Source organism: Carassius carassius, chromosome 17 (assembly GCF_963082965.1).
Source record: "Carassius carassius chromosome 17, fCarCar2.1, whole genome shotgun sequence".
Taxonomy (NCBI): Eukaryota; Metazoa; Chordata; class Actinopteri; order Cypriniformes; family Cyprinidae; genus Carassius; species Carassius carassius.
The window spans coordinates 32,458,146-32,476,058 of record NC_081771.1 but is presented as its reverse complement, the minus strand read 5'-3'; the positions used below and the strand labels follow the sequence as shown (position 1 = coordinate 32,476,058).

Below are 17,913 nucleotides of genomic sequence, written 5' to 3'. Positions count from 1 at the left end.
TCTCTGTCTCTCTCTCTCTCATCACTCAGGTCTCTCTCTCTCTCTCTCTCATGTCTCTCTCTCATCACTCAGGTCTCTCTCTCTCTCTCGCTCTCATGTCTCTCTCTCTCTCTCTCTCTCTCATCACTCATATCTCTCTCTCTCTGTCTCTCTCTCTTATCACTCAGGTCTCTCTCTCTCAGAGTCTGTTTGCATGTGTCTGCAGACTGTGATGTTACTCAAACCTCCAGAGATCGAGCTGCACTAGTGGACTTTATTTTCAGAGAAACCCTCTCATATATAAGCCTCTGAATCAAGCCTGATCGAGCAGGTCACAGTGTGTTAACGAGTCTGACCTGGCGATGCTCCAGTCCGGCTCGATCTTCAGGATGCTGGGGTCCTCCGTGTAGTTGAACTTCACCTCCGGGTTTCTGAGCTCAGCTGCGTTTATGTCCACCATCACTGGGGTCCCTCCTGTTCCCAAACCAGCCGGAGTCACACACACGATCTCACGGGCGCTTCGCCTGAACACACACACACACACACAAAACCTTCAGCTTTCCTTCTGTTAAAGGACTCAAATCACAGAAAACGTACTCGGTTGCTAAACGTAACGGGAAAAGTCTCTTTTCACGAAATACTGAAGCAAAAAATTATCCTTAATTTTGTATTTTTGTAAAGCGCATTTGCAGCAGTACACAGCCATAGGCGAGACGGCTCGTTCGCTCATTGGCTTGTTCTGCGGCAACTGCACAGCCTATCGAGCGCGGGCTGATGCAACATCAGACCAATAAGGGCGCTTCGCGCCCTTCTTGCCACTTCCCGCCGAAACGGGTGTGGCCCAACCTATAAAAGGAGCTCGAAAAGGCTGACTCACCTGATTTATTTCATCGCCGAAGCGAACCAGAGTGAATCGTGCGCACGGCAGAGAACGCAGTACTCGTTCGCTCTTCTAGAGAGAACCGAGGTTACGTTTAGTAACCGAGTACGTTCTCTTACGAGAGCTCTCTCGTACTGCGTCTTAGCTAAGACGCTACGGGAACCCAATGTAAAACGCCGTGCGCGCAGGGATCACACACCAATAAACCTGAAGCAACGCCCAGGATTTACAGTGCACAGTCACCTGAAGGACTCACAGAGAGTCCAGGACAGAAAAGGGAAAAAGCCCTCCGTCCCATATCTAGCGGCATCCGTAGATGCGGCAATATGACATCACACAGCCGAGGCAAGGCCTGACCAATGTGGCAATGCGGGTCTTACGCAATACTGCCCATATAACAGTCGGCAGCGCATAGCGCTCGTGAACTCAGAATTCCCCTCAGGGCCCTGATTCGCCTATACCGACAGCAGCCTTGCTTGCAAGGCGGGAACCTCCAGGTTATAGAACCTGATAAATGTAGACGGCGAGGCCCAACCTGCCGCCATACATATATCCTGCAAGGAGATCCCAGTAGACCACGCCCACGACGAGGCAACGCCTCTTGTGGAGTGTGCTCTGACGCCCAACGGGCACTGAACGCCCCTGGAAGCGTAAGCTAACGCTATGGCGTCAACTATCCATCTGGATAGCGTCTGTCTCGAAACAGCCATTCCCTTGGAACGCCCACCGAACGAGACAAATAGCTGCTCCGTCTGCCGAAAGGCAGCAGAGCGAGACACATAAGCTCTTAAAACCCTGACAGGGCAAAGAAGACTCGAGTCTCCATCCTCCCCTGACACCGGCAGGGCAGACAGGGCAATAACCTGAGCCCGAAACGGTGTGTTGAGGGATTTCGGCACATAACCGTGCCTAGGTTTGAGTATGACTCTTGAGTCATTGGGCCCAAACTCCAAGCACGACTGGCTCACAGAGAGCGCGTGCAAATCACCCACACGCTTCACAGAAGCGAGAGCCAACAAGAATACTGTCTTGAACGACAGATGCTGAAGGCTAATCGATTGGATAGGCTCGAAAGGGGGACCCTTCAAGGCCTCCAAAACCGCCGCGAGGTCCCACATAGGGACTGACGGAGGTCTGGGAGGATTCAGCCTCCTAGCTCCTCTGAGGAACCGGATGACTAAATCATTCCTTCCTATTGACTGACCGGACGCCGTTTCAGAAAACGCCGCGATGGCAGCCACATAAACTTTGAGCGTGGATGGGGCTCTGCCCTTATCCAACAGCTCCTGAAGGAAGGAGAGGACCTCCGTCACCTCACAACTAAGGGGTGAATAACCTCGAGCTGTGCCCCAGCTGGAGAACACCGACCACTTCGAGGCATACAGACGTTGTGTCGACGGAGCTCTAGCCTGAGTGATGGTATTTAGCACTCCCACTGCGAGATCAGTGGGTAACCGTTGAGTGCCCATACATAGAGGGACCACAACTCCGGTTGAGGGTGCCAAATCGAGCCCCTGGCCTGCGAGAGGAGGTCTCTCCTCAACGGTATCGGCCACGGGGCGACATCTGCTAACTGCATCAGATCTGGGAACCATGGTTGGTTCTTCCAAAGAGGTGCTACAAGCAGTATTGAACATCTCGTTTCTCTCACCCGTTCTATCACCTGCGGAAGGAGGGAGACGGGAGGGAACGCATAAAGCGGGCAGCACGGCCATCTCCGTGACAGCGCGCTTTCGTTCTTGGAAAGAACGCGGGGCAGTGAGCGTTTTTGTGGGACACAAAGAGGTCCACCTCCGCCATGCCAGATCTCTCCCACAACAGCCGGACTGTTTGCAGGTGTAGAGACCATTCGCCCGTAGGAACATTGCCTCTGGACAGCCTGTCTGGACCCAGATTCTGCAGTCCAGGCACATGCACTGCTCTCAGCGAGCGCACGTTGCGCTGAGCCCAAATCAGGAGGCGTTCCGTCAGCCTGCACAGGTTTCAGGACCCGAGACCGCCCTGGCGATTTATGTAGGACACCACGGACATGTTGTCCGAACGGACTACGACGTGGTGATCCTTGATATGGGGACAAAAGCGCGTCAGCGCGTTCTCCACTGCCAGCATTTCCAGGCAGTTGATATGATGGAGCTTTTCCTGTTCTGACCATAGGCCAAAGGACGGTCTGCCTTCGAGCAGCGCTCCCCATCCCGAAGTGGAGGCGTCCGTCGACACCACTTTCACACTCGGGGAAGTCCCCAGGCTTACACCTGATCGGTACCAGCCGTTCGCTGTCCAAGGTGCTAGAGCCGCAACACAGCTCTAATCGACCTTGAAATGCAGCCGCCCAGACGCCCACGCTCTGCGCGGCACCTGAGCCTTCAGCCAGAACTGCAGGGGGCGCATGCGGAGCAGGCCCAGCCGCAGAACCGGAGATGCTGAGGCCATGAGACCCAGCATCTTTTGACAGTGTTTGAGCGACACAGTCGCGCCACAGCGGAAAGAACTCGCTGCACGCTGAATGCCCATCGCGCGCTGTGGTGACAGCCGCGCCGTCATGGAACACGAGTTCAGAACTATACCCAGAAACAGGATCGTCTGACTGGGGTTCAGCGAACTCTTCACCCAATTGACACTGAGGCCGAGCTTCTCGAGGTGATCGAGTAAAACGGCTCTGTGGTCCACGAGCTCCGCTCATGATCGGGCCAGAACCAGCCAGTCGTGCAAATAATTCAGCACTCGTATGCCTCTGAGTCTGAGAGGAGCGAGCGCTGCATCCATGCACCTCATAAACGTACGAGGAGCTACGGACAAGCCGAATGGCAGGACTGCAAACTGGTATGCCTGGCCCTCGAAGGCGAATCTCAAATATCACCTGTGGTTTGACGCTATCTGTATTTGAAAATACGCGTCCTTCAGATCTATTGACATGAACCAGTCCCCTCTGCGAATCTGCGCGAGGAGCTTCCTGGTCGTGAGCATTTTGAAACTGCGTTTCATCAATGCCTTGTTCAGCTGTCTTAGATCCAGTATGGGCCTGAGACCCCCGTCTCTCTTGGGCACCAGAAAGTATCTGCTGTACAGCCCCCCCTCGCTTTGAGACACAGGCTCTACAGCCCCTTTGCTCAACAGTTTTGATATTTCGGCCCGAAGTATGTGTGCTACTTCTGTTTTGACCGTAGTTTCGACGCGCGCTGAAAAGCGCGGTGGGCGTCAAGAAAACTGTAGCGAGTAGCCTCTCTTTATAATGCCTAGCACCCAATCCGAAACCCCTGGAAGCACTGACCATGCATCTGCATGAATGGCTAAGGGCTGGATGCGAAACGCGCTCTGTTGACTGGGCAACGGCGGCGCTCGAGTGTGCTGCGCATCTGAGGCAGGGAGCGCGCTGATCACAGCGGGCAGATCGCTCTTTCTCGACCCCGTTCCGGCGCTTAACCGACTGGAGGGAGGCTGAGCGGGTCCCGTGGGACTCGATATATCTGCGAGTAACCGTGGGCTGCATGTGTGCACTTTTACCACTTTCAACTCGCTGTCTGCCTGTGCAGAATGTACGTGCACAGGCCTCGTTTTTACAGAAGCCCCGCGCCGTATGTGACAGTGTATGTGGGCACTGGGAAGTGGGCACGTTTACTATGCGGCGCGCTCGACCGATCTGTGTCGATCTTATGTGCGCTAGCCCTGTGTGCAGGGCTGTGCTTACATGTGGAGATGGACACTGGGTAGTGGGCATCGTCACTGCATTTATAGCACCATCGGCCGTGGCCGGACGAGCATGCACGGGTTTCGTTTTTACAGAAACTACATGACGCGTGTGACATAGTAATTGTGGGCACTGAGGGGTGGGCACGTTTACTATGCAGTGTGCGCGACCGACTTGAGTCGACATTATGGGCAGGGCTGTGCTTACATGTGGAGATGGGCACTGAGGAGTGGGCATCGTCACTACATTTATAGCACCATCGGCCGTGGCCGGACGAACGTGCACGGGTTTCATTTTTACAGAAACCACATGACGCGTGTGACATAGTGATTGTGGGCACTGAGGAGTGGGCACGTCTACTATGTAGTGCGTTTGATCGACTTGAGTCGCTTTTATGGGCGCGAGCCCTGTGTGAAGGGCTGTGCTTATATGTGGAGATGGGCACTGAGCAGTGGGCATCGTCACTACATTTATAGCACCATCGGCCGTGGCCGGGACACCAGAAATTACACATTTTTCGGGAAATATCTGGGTAGCCGTGATAACGGTTTTCGTGTGCAGGCAAGCAGGCAACCGTACAGGCTTGCGCATTGCAAAAAACGCTGAAACAGTCACAATCTCTGGAAACTGAAACAGCGGCGCGCTTAGGTGAGAGCCCGGCCACAGCGGAACTCGTACACCGGCGCTTCGATGAAGCAGCCATCGTGTGTAGTGCCGACGCAGCGTCATGCAGCATGCGTAGATGGCTTTCCTAGGATGGCTTCGGGGCTCCCGGCCTCACCGTAATCCTCTGCCGCGGTCCCCGCGGCGCGGGGCGACGGCCAGTAGAGCGAGAACGGGGGTCTCGAGCTGCGTTGCTGAAGCTGTTGTGATAACGGCTTTTGTGTGCAGGCAAGCGGGCAACTGTGCAGGCTTGCGCATTGCAGAAAACGCTGAGACAGTCACAATTCCTGGAACTGAAACAGCGGCGCGCTTGGGTGAGAGCTCGGCCACAGCGGAACTCGTACACCTGCGCTTCGATGAAGCAGCCATCGTTAGTAGTGCCGACGCAGCGTCACACAGCAGGCTTTAGATGGCAACACCGATTTTGCCGGCGTCCAGCAGAGGGCGGACAAAGGTTCGTCGCTATCGCCTGTTCCACCGGCGGAAGTGAGTGGTAGTTCCTGTTTTTAGCATCATCAGTGTGGAGAATGCTAGTGAGACAGACGAACGAGTTCGTGCCGAATATGGAGCGTTCCAAGCCTTCGCCACCTCTTCGTGAAGCTCAGGAAGAAAAGAGGCGGGCTTTGAGAAGTACGCTCATCCGAAAGGGAAATACCATCCAGCCGGGAACGAGAGGGGGGGCGCTGGTGCAAACCACTCGCGGCCGAGACTCATCGCGGCCAACACGAGCATTCGCCCCGGCTCCTTCTCGAAACAGCGGGCGCTGCCCACCGGGAAGCGATGCAGGGGGGGCCGGTGAAGCAGGGCGAACCGGCGAGCTCGGTTGAGCTGAAGACGGTTCCGGAATCCGCTGGAAGCGATGCTTTTACGGCGCCTCAGCGCAGCGGAGAATGCAGGCTCAGAGAAAAAGGCCAGGCGAGTCCTCAGAGTCACCATGGCAACAGCTCGCAGTGGGGGCATCCGCCGTCAGCGAGCGAGCGCTGCATGATCTTCACCCAGGCAGGAGACACAGATGACGTACCGGTCTCCCTCGCTGAGTGGGGCTCTGACGAGCCGCAGGAAGGCATCTTAAAAAAGACGCGAGCAATACTGTGCTGATTTGTTTCATTTTAAAAAATAGTGCGAATTTATTTTAAAAAATATATATATTGTTATTTTATGTTTTATTTGGTTACTTTTGATATTTAATTTTAATTTATTTTATTTGATCAGCCATTGATAAACTTCTCAGGAAGAAGGGCAATTTATTGCAATTTAGTTATTCACAATTAAATTAAAACGGAGTAAAGTAGTAAATGGTGTGCTAATTTATTTTATTTAAATAATTTCTATTTTACTTCTATTTTATGCACATAAAAGGGCATTATATTAGTCTTCAGCCATTAAAAAACTCAGAGAAAGGGGAAAATGTTGATTAATAACTATATTACACCTGTTTTTGTGCTAAGAACAAGATTGACTAACATTAGAAGTGGACATCATTAAAAATAAATAACTAAAATGAAACTAATGTGTAGAATTTGACTCGTTTCTATGCATTTTAGATTTCCGACAACACAAACTCATGGACCTGAGCTGCATCTGAAGGGAAGAATGAAGACTCTTCAGGTTTCATCAGGTTGCATCAGGTTTGGAGGATCAGAGATCAGTCAGAGAGACGGCTCTGAACATGACAGACGTTAATCTGATCAAACCAGCACATGCACGACTGACGGCTCAATTAGTCATGTGACAGATACGAGCAAGATGAGATTCAGTCTGAAGGTGCTTTCCCATGTTTGATCAGACATGCATGTGTGTGTCCTTCAACACTTACTGTGTTGCCTAGGCAACTGTGTTTACAACAGGCAGTGGTTCTGGACATATTTTGATAGGACTGTCGTCCCATTAGTGTACTTTGCCAAAAATGTGCAATTGCAGATATATGCATTGTATGTATATATATATATATATATATATATATATATATATATATATATATATATAAAAATAAATTAAAAAAAAATTATATATATATACACACACACTTTTTGAATATCATCAAAAAGTTTATTTCACTAATTACATTCAAAAAGTGAAACTTGTATATTATATTCATTCATTACACACAGACTGATATATTTCAAATGTTTATTTCTTTTAATTTTGATTATAAATGAAAACTAAGGAAAATCCCAAATTCAGTATCTCAGAAAATTTGAATTTAACTTAAGACCAATACAAAGAAAGGATTTTTAGAAATCTTGGCCAACTGAAAAGTATAAAAATGAAAAGTATGAGCATGTACAGCACTCAATACTTAGTTGGGGATCCTTTTGCCTGAATGACTGCAGCAATGCGGTGTGGCATGGAGTCGATCAGTCTGTGGCACTGCTCAGGTGTTATGAGAGCCCAGGTTGCTCTGATAGTGGCCTTCAGCTCTTCTGCGTTGTTGGGTCTGGCATATCACATCTTCCTCTTCACAATATTATGGTCAGGTGAGTTTGCTGGCCAATTAAGAACAGGGATACCATGGTCCTTAAACCAGATACTGGAAGCTTTGGCACTGTGTGCAGGTGCCAAGTCCTGTTGGAAAATCAAATCTGCATCTCCATAAAGTTGGTCAGCAGCAGAAAGCATGAAGTGCTCTAAAACTTCCCGGTATACGGCTGCTTTGACCTTGGACCTCAGAAAACACAGTGGACCTACACCAGCAGATGACATGGATCCCAAACCATCACTGACTGTGGAAACTTTACACTGGACCTCAAGCAACGTGGATTGTGTGCCTCTCCTCTCTTCCTCCAGACTCTGGGACCCTGATCTCCAAAGGAAATGAAACATTTACTTTCATCAGAGCACATAACTTTGGACCACTCAGCAGCAGTCCAGTCCTGGACGCTTCTGACGCTGTCTGTTGTTCATGAGTGGCTTGACACAAGGAATGCGACAGCTGAAACCCATGTCTTGTATACGTGGGTACGGTACCCAGGGTACGGTTATCCCTATTGCTTGTACACCTATTTCTACCACATCTTTTCCTTCCCTTAGCCTCTCTATTAATGTGATTGGACACAGAGCTCTGTGAACTCTCTTCCATCTTTATTTGACCCTCTAACTTTAACACTCAATATTCTAATTCTATTCTTAAAAAAAGAAATCTAACTACGTTTCTAATCGTTCTGTATTCTATTTTATTTTCATTTATCATGCAATTGTGTGTGTGTGTGTGTGTGTGTGTGTGTAAAGACCTCTAACACTAGCTTGCTCTAATCTTTTTTTATTTTATCTGTTTTCTTTTTATTTATTATATTATTTAAAAGCCCTTGCTACTGTACGTGTACTGTGTTAAACTAACTGAGACTTGTTATAGCACTTATATATCATTGCTCTTTTTGTTGTTTTTGATTGCTTCCACTGTCCTCATTTTTAAGTCGTTTTGGATAAAAGCGTTTGCTAAGTGAATAAATGTAAATGTAAATGAACAGCCAGCCTCTTTTGCAATGACCTTTTGTGTCTTGCCCTCCTTGTGTCAATGGTCGTCTTTTGGACAACTGTCAAGTCAGCAGTCTTCCCCATGATTGTGTAGCCTACAGAACTAGACTGAGAGACCATTTAAAGGCCTTTGCAGGTGTTTAGAGTTAATTAACTGATTAGAGTGTGGCACCAGGTGTCTTCAATATTGAACCTTTTCACAATATTCTAATTTTCTGAGATACTGAATTTGGGATTTTCCTTAGTTGTCCGTTATAATCATCAAAATTAAAAGAAATAAACATTTGAAATATAACAGTCTGTGTGTAATGAATGAATATAATATACAAGTTGCACTTTTTGAATGGAATTAGTGAAATAAATCAACTTTTTGATGATATTCTAATTATATGACCAGCATCAACATACATATACATATATATATATATAAACAGTACAGACCAAAAGTTTGGACACTCCTTCTCATTCAAAGAGTTTTCTTTATTTTCATGACTATGAAAATTGTAGAGTCACACTGAAAGCATCAAGGGCTATTTGAGCAAGAAGGAGAGTGATGGGGTGCTGCGCCAGATGACCTGGCCTCCACAGTCACCGGACCTGAACCCAATCCAGATGGTTTAGGGGTGAGCTGGACCGCAGACAGAAGACAAAAGGGCCAACAAGTGCTAAGCATCTCTCAGGGAACTCCTTCAAGACTGTTGGAGGACCATTTCAGGTGACTACCTCTTGAAGCTCATCAAGAGAAAGCCAAGAGTGTGCAAAGCAGTAATCAAAGCAAAAGGTGGCTACTTTGAAGAACCTACAATATGACATATTTTCAGTTGTTTCACACTTTTTTGTTATGTATATAATTCCACATGTGTTAATTCATAGTTTTGATGCCTTCAGTGTGAATCTACAATTATCATGAAAATAAAGAAAACTCTTTGAATGAGAAGGTGTGTCCAAACTTTTGGTCTAGACTGTATATATATATATATATATTCATTTTTTTACGTTTATTTTTTATATTTCTATTTAGCTTTAATTTGCTTTTATTTCAGTTTTAAGATTTAATAATTAAGTCATTTAACTTATTTTATTTCAACAATTCTAAATTTGGGTTAAATGTTAAGTTTTTACCCTGATACTTCTATTTTATTTCATTTCAGCATAATTTCTTTTAACGAAAAAAAAATAATAATAACAGATTTTGATTTAATTGACAATAGCAGCACTGGAGGGATGAATCCAGAAGTGTAAACTTGAATGAAATGCATCTGATGTAGTTTTGAATATGCTAGTGTGTTGTCTGATTGAAACAGCAGTGTCCCGCTGAGATGAGCCGAACCTCTGGAAGCGGCAGGAGTTCAGTCCGATCTTGATGGAGACGGCGCTGCCTGAGTTCAGGTGACTGCCATGAATGGTGATCCTCGTTCCTCCGGAAATGGGCCCGTATGACGGCTGCACGCGAGAGAAGAACGGCGACTGGACACACACACACACACACAAATACAGTTTACAATGACATTTCTAAAAAGTTAAGTTAGAAATCCCCAGGTGTGGCTCATCTGTAAGGACAGGTGGCACCAAAATATTCACCCAGAACACAGACCTCTATATAAACTCAATAAATAAAAAACTGTAAATGTGTTTAGCATTCTGCATCAAAATTTTTCTTTATCATTTTAAGTCAAAGTGTGCAGGATTTATTAAAAAGGCACGTAAAATATTACTAAGTTGATACAAACTCAGCAGCGCCCACAATGTCAATCTGTGGTGAAAAATGGAACTGCAACACGCTCTAGGACATTAGATCTCTGCCAAAAGTGTGTGTGACTATGAACTTTGTTGAGTTTATAATAAGCTAGCTCTAATTTAGGGTCAGGAGCTGCATCTGGAAGTCCTGCAGTTTGAGAGTGAAGCTCACCACAAACGTGAAGGCTTTGGGAGACACGGCCCTGTACTCCGGGAGACAGTCGCGCACACACACCTCCACCTGAGCGTCCTGCAAACGGTAGCCTGTGGCATCGGCCAGTCGACACACAATCCTGCAGAGATAGAGAGACACGGGGGTCTGTGTGGAGCTTAGGACAGATTGGAAAGGAGGTCCCCATGGTAAAAAAACACCCTTGTTGGTTTGTTTATTTCCTGGAAGTGTGAAGCGCTGCCATGATTTAATAATTAACTGTAAGGTCATCGTCACTGCTTTCAGTACCAGGATGCAAAAAAACGTCACATCAAAGATGCATTTGGACGTATGAATGAACAGCATAGCATCCAGAAACTGCAACAAACAGATGTCACCTGTGTTTTTTTTTTAAGAAAAGGTGAGTTAAACTTGCACTAATAATAAAATTATGACTTATACAAACTGGAAAATTCTATAAAATCTTATATAAGTAAATTTAGAATAGAAATATTTTTATATGCAACAAGTGAATATTTATTTTGAGACTTCATTTGCTATTCAATTTGTTATGAAGATTACTTGATAATGCAAAAAAAAAAAAAAATAGTGTATGGACCACTGATCTATAATATAGAACTGGATTGCTCATGACGTCATGAAAGTGAAGCCGCTGCGCCGCCATATTGGTAATCCCCAGTGTGCGTAAATGTTCTATTGAATTAATAGGAAATTGTATGATTTTAATTAGAAAACCACCTAACAAGTCAGCATTTATAAATCTAAAGTATTTCTGTACCTTATTACAATGCAAACACCCTAGGCATGTAAACGGTTATTTTTTTAAATGTCGCGAATTTCCCCTACTTATTAAAAAGCTACGTTCATTACAGTATTGAGCATCATGAACACGACACGACTTCAACATATACTATAACAAACTACAAACTGCTCATTCTGAAATCTGAATTTATTCAGAAAAAGAGTTCTCAGTTTCTATTTTGCACCAGATTCTCCAAAAGTGAAGATTGCATTCTCTTGAAGCAATGATGGAGATGCTGCTTCATTAGTAAATTATATTGGTCATTTTATTTCACAAATTATTTGATTTTTTTCACAAATTTCACTGACTGAAACAGACTCGCAGTTACGAACACACAACTACTCATCAACTGCAGCAAAATTAATTTTAGACATGTCAGATGTAACTGTGTGAGACACTCACTGCTCAGCGCTGATGTATTCCTCCTCGATGGGCTGACAGGACACTTTCCCGATCCTCACTCCGTTCTGGATGTCTCTGAACTGAAGGCCCAGATTCTCTCCGCTGATGGTCAGTCTGGTTCCTCCCTGACGTGGGCCGGTCTCAGGAGACAACTAGACCAGGACAGATACGCAAGTTACACTTTTTTGCATGAACTATACCTTAAAAACTATTTACAGAGACACAGACATCAGAAGAGAGACAAACACAAACGACAGCATCACGAAACCCAAGCTCAGAAGCAATCACTAACGGGTAATTGGTTTCAGAGGGACCGCTTTCATTTGACATTCACACATTTTTACAGATAGATGCATGAAAATAGGAAAGCACAGCTTGAGAGAGAGTAAAGCGGAGGAACAGAGAGAGAATAGGTGTTCATCTTCAGAACAGATGGCTCTCCGAGCGCCTATGCTGTGCTAATAATCCACCTGATAAATTCATTCTACTCCAAATTAAATTAACACCTAATCTAATAAGTAAAAGATGACAGCGGTGCCACACAGATAGAGAGCGAGCATGAGAAATCGAACGAGGAGAACAAAGGAGGAGTTTAATTAACACGAGGGGATGTAAATTTAGTAAGTAGATGTCTTAAAGTTAATATTTCGTTGGCAGGAGAATTTGGGAATGTCAATGTAATGCCGCAGAGAAAATCTGCTTCCAGAATAACAGAGAGTGAGGAAGAAAGAACTGTAGAAAGAAAGAAAACTAATCAGCGCCTGCAACATCATCCGCCAAAACCTGTCATGATATCAAAGCTTTGTCAAGCATGTGAAAAGAAGGAAAACCTGCCCCCTCGCCACTAAATATGACTATATAATAAGAATAATAATAATAAAGTTCAGTAAAATATACTATTATAATAAAATATTTTTATTTAATTGGTAAAATTTTAATAATGTACAATTTGTACAACAATAATACCAAATATATTTACTACTAATATAATTTTATATATTAAATTACACATTTACTTTATTAGTAGTAGTATTTTATTATTATTTAAAATAAAAAATAATTAAGGAAAAAATACTATTGCAATAATATTATTTTACTGTAAATTAAAAAGGACAACAACAATAATAATAAATTGCATTAAAATATTATATTGCAATAAACATTATTTAATTTTTTTTATTGAAATAAAGTAACATTTTTACAATAATACTAAAACTATTTCCTACTACTATTAATATAAAATAATAATAAATATTAAATATTTACTTTATTAGTAGTAGTACTATTATTATTATTTAAAGCAATAAAAAATACTTGAGGAAAAAAATATTTTTATATTCTTTGCAATAATATTATTGTATAAACAGGTCTCAATACAAGTTTGAAACTAAAGAAAGAAAAACAAACATTAATTGTTTTATCGTTTTTATTTATTTATTATTATTTAGTGCCATGCCAGCTGTGAGAAAAGAGGGACAAAATAGAAAAATTAAATAAATGATCTGTAGAAAACATCAAATAAAAAAAAGTGTCTGAAAGTGTCTTTGATCTTTGACCTGTGGTGTGCAGTAACTCACTCTGGTGATGCGCGGGTGCGTGCAGCGGCTGTTCCCGGCGCTCGCGTGCATCCAGGTGTGTTCCTGCTGAGCACACTCCTGCTTCAGAGAGCACTTCCTGTCCTGAACACACCAGCCGCACTCGAAGCTGGGGTCGGCCTTCAGACACAAACCACAGCTCTCCCGCAGCGCAGAACACTTATACAGGTGCGCTGCAGAAACCAAGAGAGATTCACTTACGATTGATGGACCAGAGGAAACTCTGTAAATTATCTAAATGTCATGCTGCACCCCATTCAACTCAACTCAGGATGCTGCACTTTACAGGAAACTCAATGACACAGTCAAGAGGTTTCCAAACTGAGCCCAGGGAAATAGAAAAAATGAATACAAATAATAAATAAATAAATGTAATACTAAACTCAAATGAAAACTAAGATTACAATAAATATAGATAAATATATAAATAAATAAATAAATTAAATAAAAGTATAATAGATTAAATAAATCAAATAAACAAAAAAAAGTAAAATAAATAAATAAAGATTAAAATAAATAAGCATTTAACAGTGCACTCAATGAGCAAATATATATCATGTGATATTAAATTAATAGAAACTAAATATTTTCCACACTTTAATTTTATACAAATCTTTATACAAAAACCATACAGTGGGCATCAGTGGCATACAACACTGAAAACCCCTGACGTATCTATCAATGAAAGTGTCATGCTAGTGTTGTATTGTAAGCCTCAGTGGGTCAGAAGTAAGAGATATGAAGTAGAATATCCCACATCTGACGGTGAACAGATGACAGCATGAGTTCAGTCTGATGCAGGCATTATGAATCCTGAGCAACACCACGCCTGCAGAGCTCAAGGACAGGACTCATGCATTACAACATCGCATCTGCTTTTCTGATGCTAGAAAAGAACTGTGAAGCGTGCTTGTTCACGAAAGCAAACAATGCCTTTAACATTTACAGAAGCTGCATCTCTCTGCTGCAGCATCCCGTGGAGGTTGCTAGGCTACCGGCTACAGTGCGCCGCAGTGGTCGCCATGGTTACCTTGGATGTTGTGAGGGTTGTCAATGATGAAGTTTCCGTTCCACACCACAGACAGATCAACGGGAAGATCGCTGATGTCACTTCCTTCATAGTTATACTGCAACACAAGAACAAAAGACATTTAACTACATGCTGCTCGCGTGATGCTAGACGGATACTTTCAGATGTAAAGCATCTCTTCAGGTGACCGCAAGGCGTTTTTGAGCTCGACTCGTTGTTTTCCTGTTTCATTAATATGATTTTATGTATTTAAGAGCTGGGCACACTGCATGTACACTGCACACTGTGTCTCACACACATCCTTTCATTCGTCCTTAACTCTCAATAAAGTTTCAATCAGTCTGTTCTCACACTCATAATTGTATTTGCTCTGAACTATATAAAAAAAGGTAATTGTGACTTTTCCTATCAAAATTCTGACTTGTTTTCTTAGTTTATATCTAACCATTCTGACTTCTTTTATCAGAAACCCACTATTTTAAGAAAATTGAGCTGAGCTGGTTTGTTCCTCAGAATTCCTCAGGACTCTATAACTCGCAATTCTGAGAAAAAAAGAATTACAATTGTGAAAAAAAAATTATTCCAAAAGAAAAGCCAGAACTGCAAGAAAAAAACAACAACCCAAAATTACAATAAAAAGGTCAGAGTTGGAAGATAAAAATAAACATTTTACATTATAAACAAAAAGTTATAGGAAAACAATCCTATAAGGTCAGAACAATGTAACATTACTCTTTAAATAGTTTATAATAGATTTAATATATTAGATATATTGTCCTGATGTCTCAGACCTCGGTCACAGATGAAAACCTACAGGAGCGGTGGAAGAATATTTGTGTGTGTTTGTGTGTGTGTGTGTGTGCATGCATGCGTGTGCGCCTGTCAGTGTGTGTGTGTGTGTGTGTGATGGAGTCAGCAGGACTCACAGAAACACACACCTGAACCTGCGAGAGAGCGACGGCACGAATCACTGAATAGAGATTAATGAAGGAGCACTACAGCGCTTCACCGCGGTACCTCGCTCTGAGAGAAGAGAGCGCCGCGTTTAAGACACAAATAAATGAAATGCTCCAGACACCGAGAGAGAGAGAGAGATTCTGTAGCAGTCACACTCAGATAATTGCTTATTTTGAGAGCCGACCTGCATTGAGCTGTTAGAAAGCATAGCTCTCAGAAACACACACACACACACACACACACACACTTCAAAGAGCACTAGAGCAAGACATTCTCTGAGGAAAACACAATGTGAGGCTGAGGTGCTGTGGATGGGTGCCAGGGCGTTGCTATGCAGTTGCTAGGGGTGTTCTGGATATACTTACTGTCTCACCCACCTTCTGTGTTATTCTGGGCTGTAAATACACCACAGTCGCCTCAAATCACTAACCCATGTGTAAGCCATGATGACAGCGATACTTTCCATAGTATAAAGCACACACTCATCTGTCATTCATTATTTGCATTTGCCTTCATGAGCCATGGATAATTAACTAGGCACTAACGATTTGGTCTCTCATTAGTTCGGAAATGAAAAATGATTTATGGTCTGAACACGAGCGCTGCTCTGTCTTACATGTATGTTATGGCAATTCATTCCCCCCCCAGGCTGCAGACGTGCGATCGATTTATTTGGCGAGAGACTGACACTTTTGAGAAGCTGGTTAACCTCTCACCGACGTGGGAAGACGAGCGCTCGTCTAATTAAATAAACGAGAGATGACGCGGCAAGGCTGAAGAGGACAATGTGTTTGAGTGTGTGAGACTGGCCTGCATCAGATGATAATCATCACTGGAAAGAGTTTGATTTCATTTACCAATATACATGTGCTAAATAAAGAGAGAACAGCCGCCCACTGCAGAACACAAGCTTCCTATTTCCACATCTCACCAAGATTATTAGTTACCAATTTTTTTTACAAAGATGAAAAATAAATTAATAGTAAAAACGAGAGGTTGCTAAACAATAAATACATGCATCAATAAATGCATAAATAAGGGAACAAAAGCAAGTATGCATAAACACATGTACAAATAAGCACATAAATGCATTATGAATGCATTCATTTATTTATGCATGTATGCATGCATTTATGTGTTTATAATTTATATAATAATATTAATAAACATGAATAAGCGAATAAAAGCAAGCATGCATAAATACATAAGTGCATGGATGAATGCATGCATGCATGCATAAATAAATGCAATGAACAAGTGCAGAAATGTATGCATGCTTATACAAATAAATGCATAAATAAGTACAGAAATGCATGCATGGATATACAAATATATGCATAAAATAAGTGCAAAAATGTATGCATAAATGCACAAATAAATGTATAAATGCATGCATTGCAGACAAAATCGATGTATCTAATTTCACAAGATGTGCTCATCTAATACATCACATCCTGTGCTGTGAAAGGAAAATTTATAATGACAAAAAGTAATTTATGAACAACTGAAACCAAATAAAAAAATGATATTGAAGTTAAAAAGCAAACTCCAAAAAAGATACACAAATACGAACTAGTGAACCTTTCAAAACTACAACAAGCCAAGTCATCGTTTCTTTCTTTTGTCTTGTTGATCTGATCTCCACACAATCACAGCAGTAATCATATGTTATTGGCGGCTGGAGTCTCATGTGGGACGCTGAAGGATGTTGATTTAGTGATTCAGCTGATGGTTTAATGATCTTGTCCTTCCTCTGACCCTGGCTATTGTGTCCTGAAGCGGGACCCTTGCTGCTCCGGGGATGTTGTAACATGGACCCCTGTGGGAAAACGCCTCAATCCTCCCAAAGCAAATAAATATTATAATAAGAGTGCGTGCTTGTATCAAACCCACCTCATTCAGCCTGATTTAAGTGCATTGACATATTCAAATAAAAAAGCAGCCAAGTGTAGAATAATGCAATAAATGAAATGGTACAAGAACAGTGTAAAAACAACAGTGGTAAAATCATGGCTTATTGTTTTCCAGCTAAACTTGAGTTCAGAGTGAGAGAAGAATGCATCATTCAGACTCATCTTCATACAATAACTACCATTAAAATAATATTACTCTCAATTTCCTCCATATTTAATTGTAAACTTCATTTCTCTTAAGTGATTAATGATTTAAAGTGGTTCTATATCTGCAGTCCCGACAAACACACACACACACACACACACACACACACACACACACACACACACACAGGGATCAGGTTTTCCTGAACGGCCCCCGGCTACAGTCTCTCTCTCTCTCTCCTCATTCTCTCTTGCTTCATTTTTCTTTACTGTAGTATCTATTACTTCTGTGTCGCTCTCACACTGTAATTAATCATCATTTTTTATCGGTGTCTCCTCTAATTGGTTCTCATCAGAACTGTGCTGCACCTCACACACACACACACACACACACACACACACGTTTCTATTCTCCTCCCAGTGTGTTTTCTGACAGACTGAAAGCGCTTCATAAAGGAAGATGAATTGAACCCAGACAGA

At 43.2% G+C, this 17,913-nt stretch overlaps 1 protein-coding gene across 1 annotated transcript in view; it reads right to left on the bottom strand.

The window, feature by feature from the left end:
* plxna1b (plexin A1b) overlaps nucleotides 1–17,913 on the bottom strand; it is a 144,519-nt gene that overhangs the window by 24,552 nt on the left and 102,054 nt on the right. Inside the window, exons 11-16 of the mRNA XM_059497742.1 lie at nucleotides 14,420–14,516; nucleotides 13,372–13,562; nucleotides 11,795–11,946; nucleotides 10,591–10,711; nucleotides 10,012–10,148; nucleotides 336–503 (exon numbers count right to left, since the gene is read on the bottom strand). Of these exons, the coding sequence (XP_059353725.1) occupies nucleotides 336–503; nucleotides 10,012–10,148; nucleotides 10,591–10,711; nucleotides 11,795–11,946; nucleotides 13,372–13,562; nucleotides 14,420–14,516 (866 nt within the window). The remainder of the gene's footprint in view (nucleotides 1–335; nucleotides 504–10,011; nucleotides 10,149–10,590; nucleotides 10,712–11,794; nucleotides 11,947–13,371; nucleotides 13,563–14,419; nucleotides 14,517–17,913) is intronic.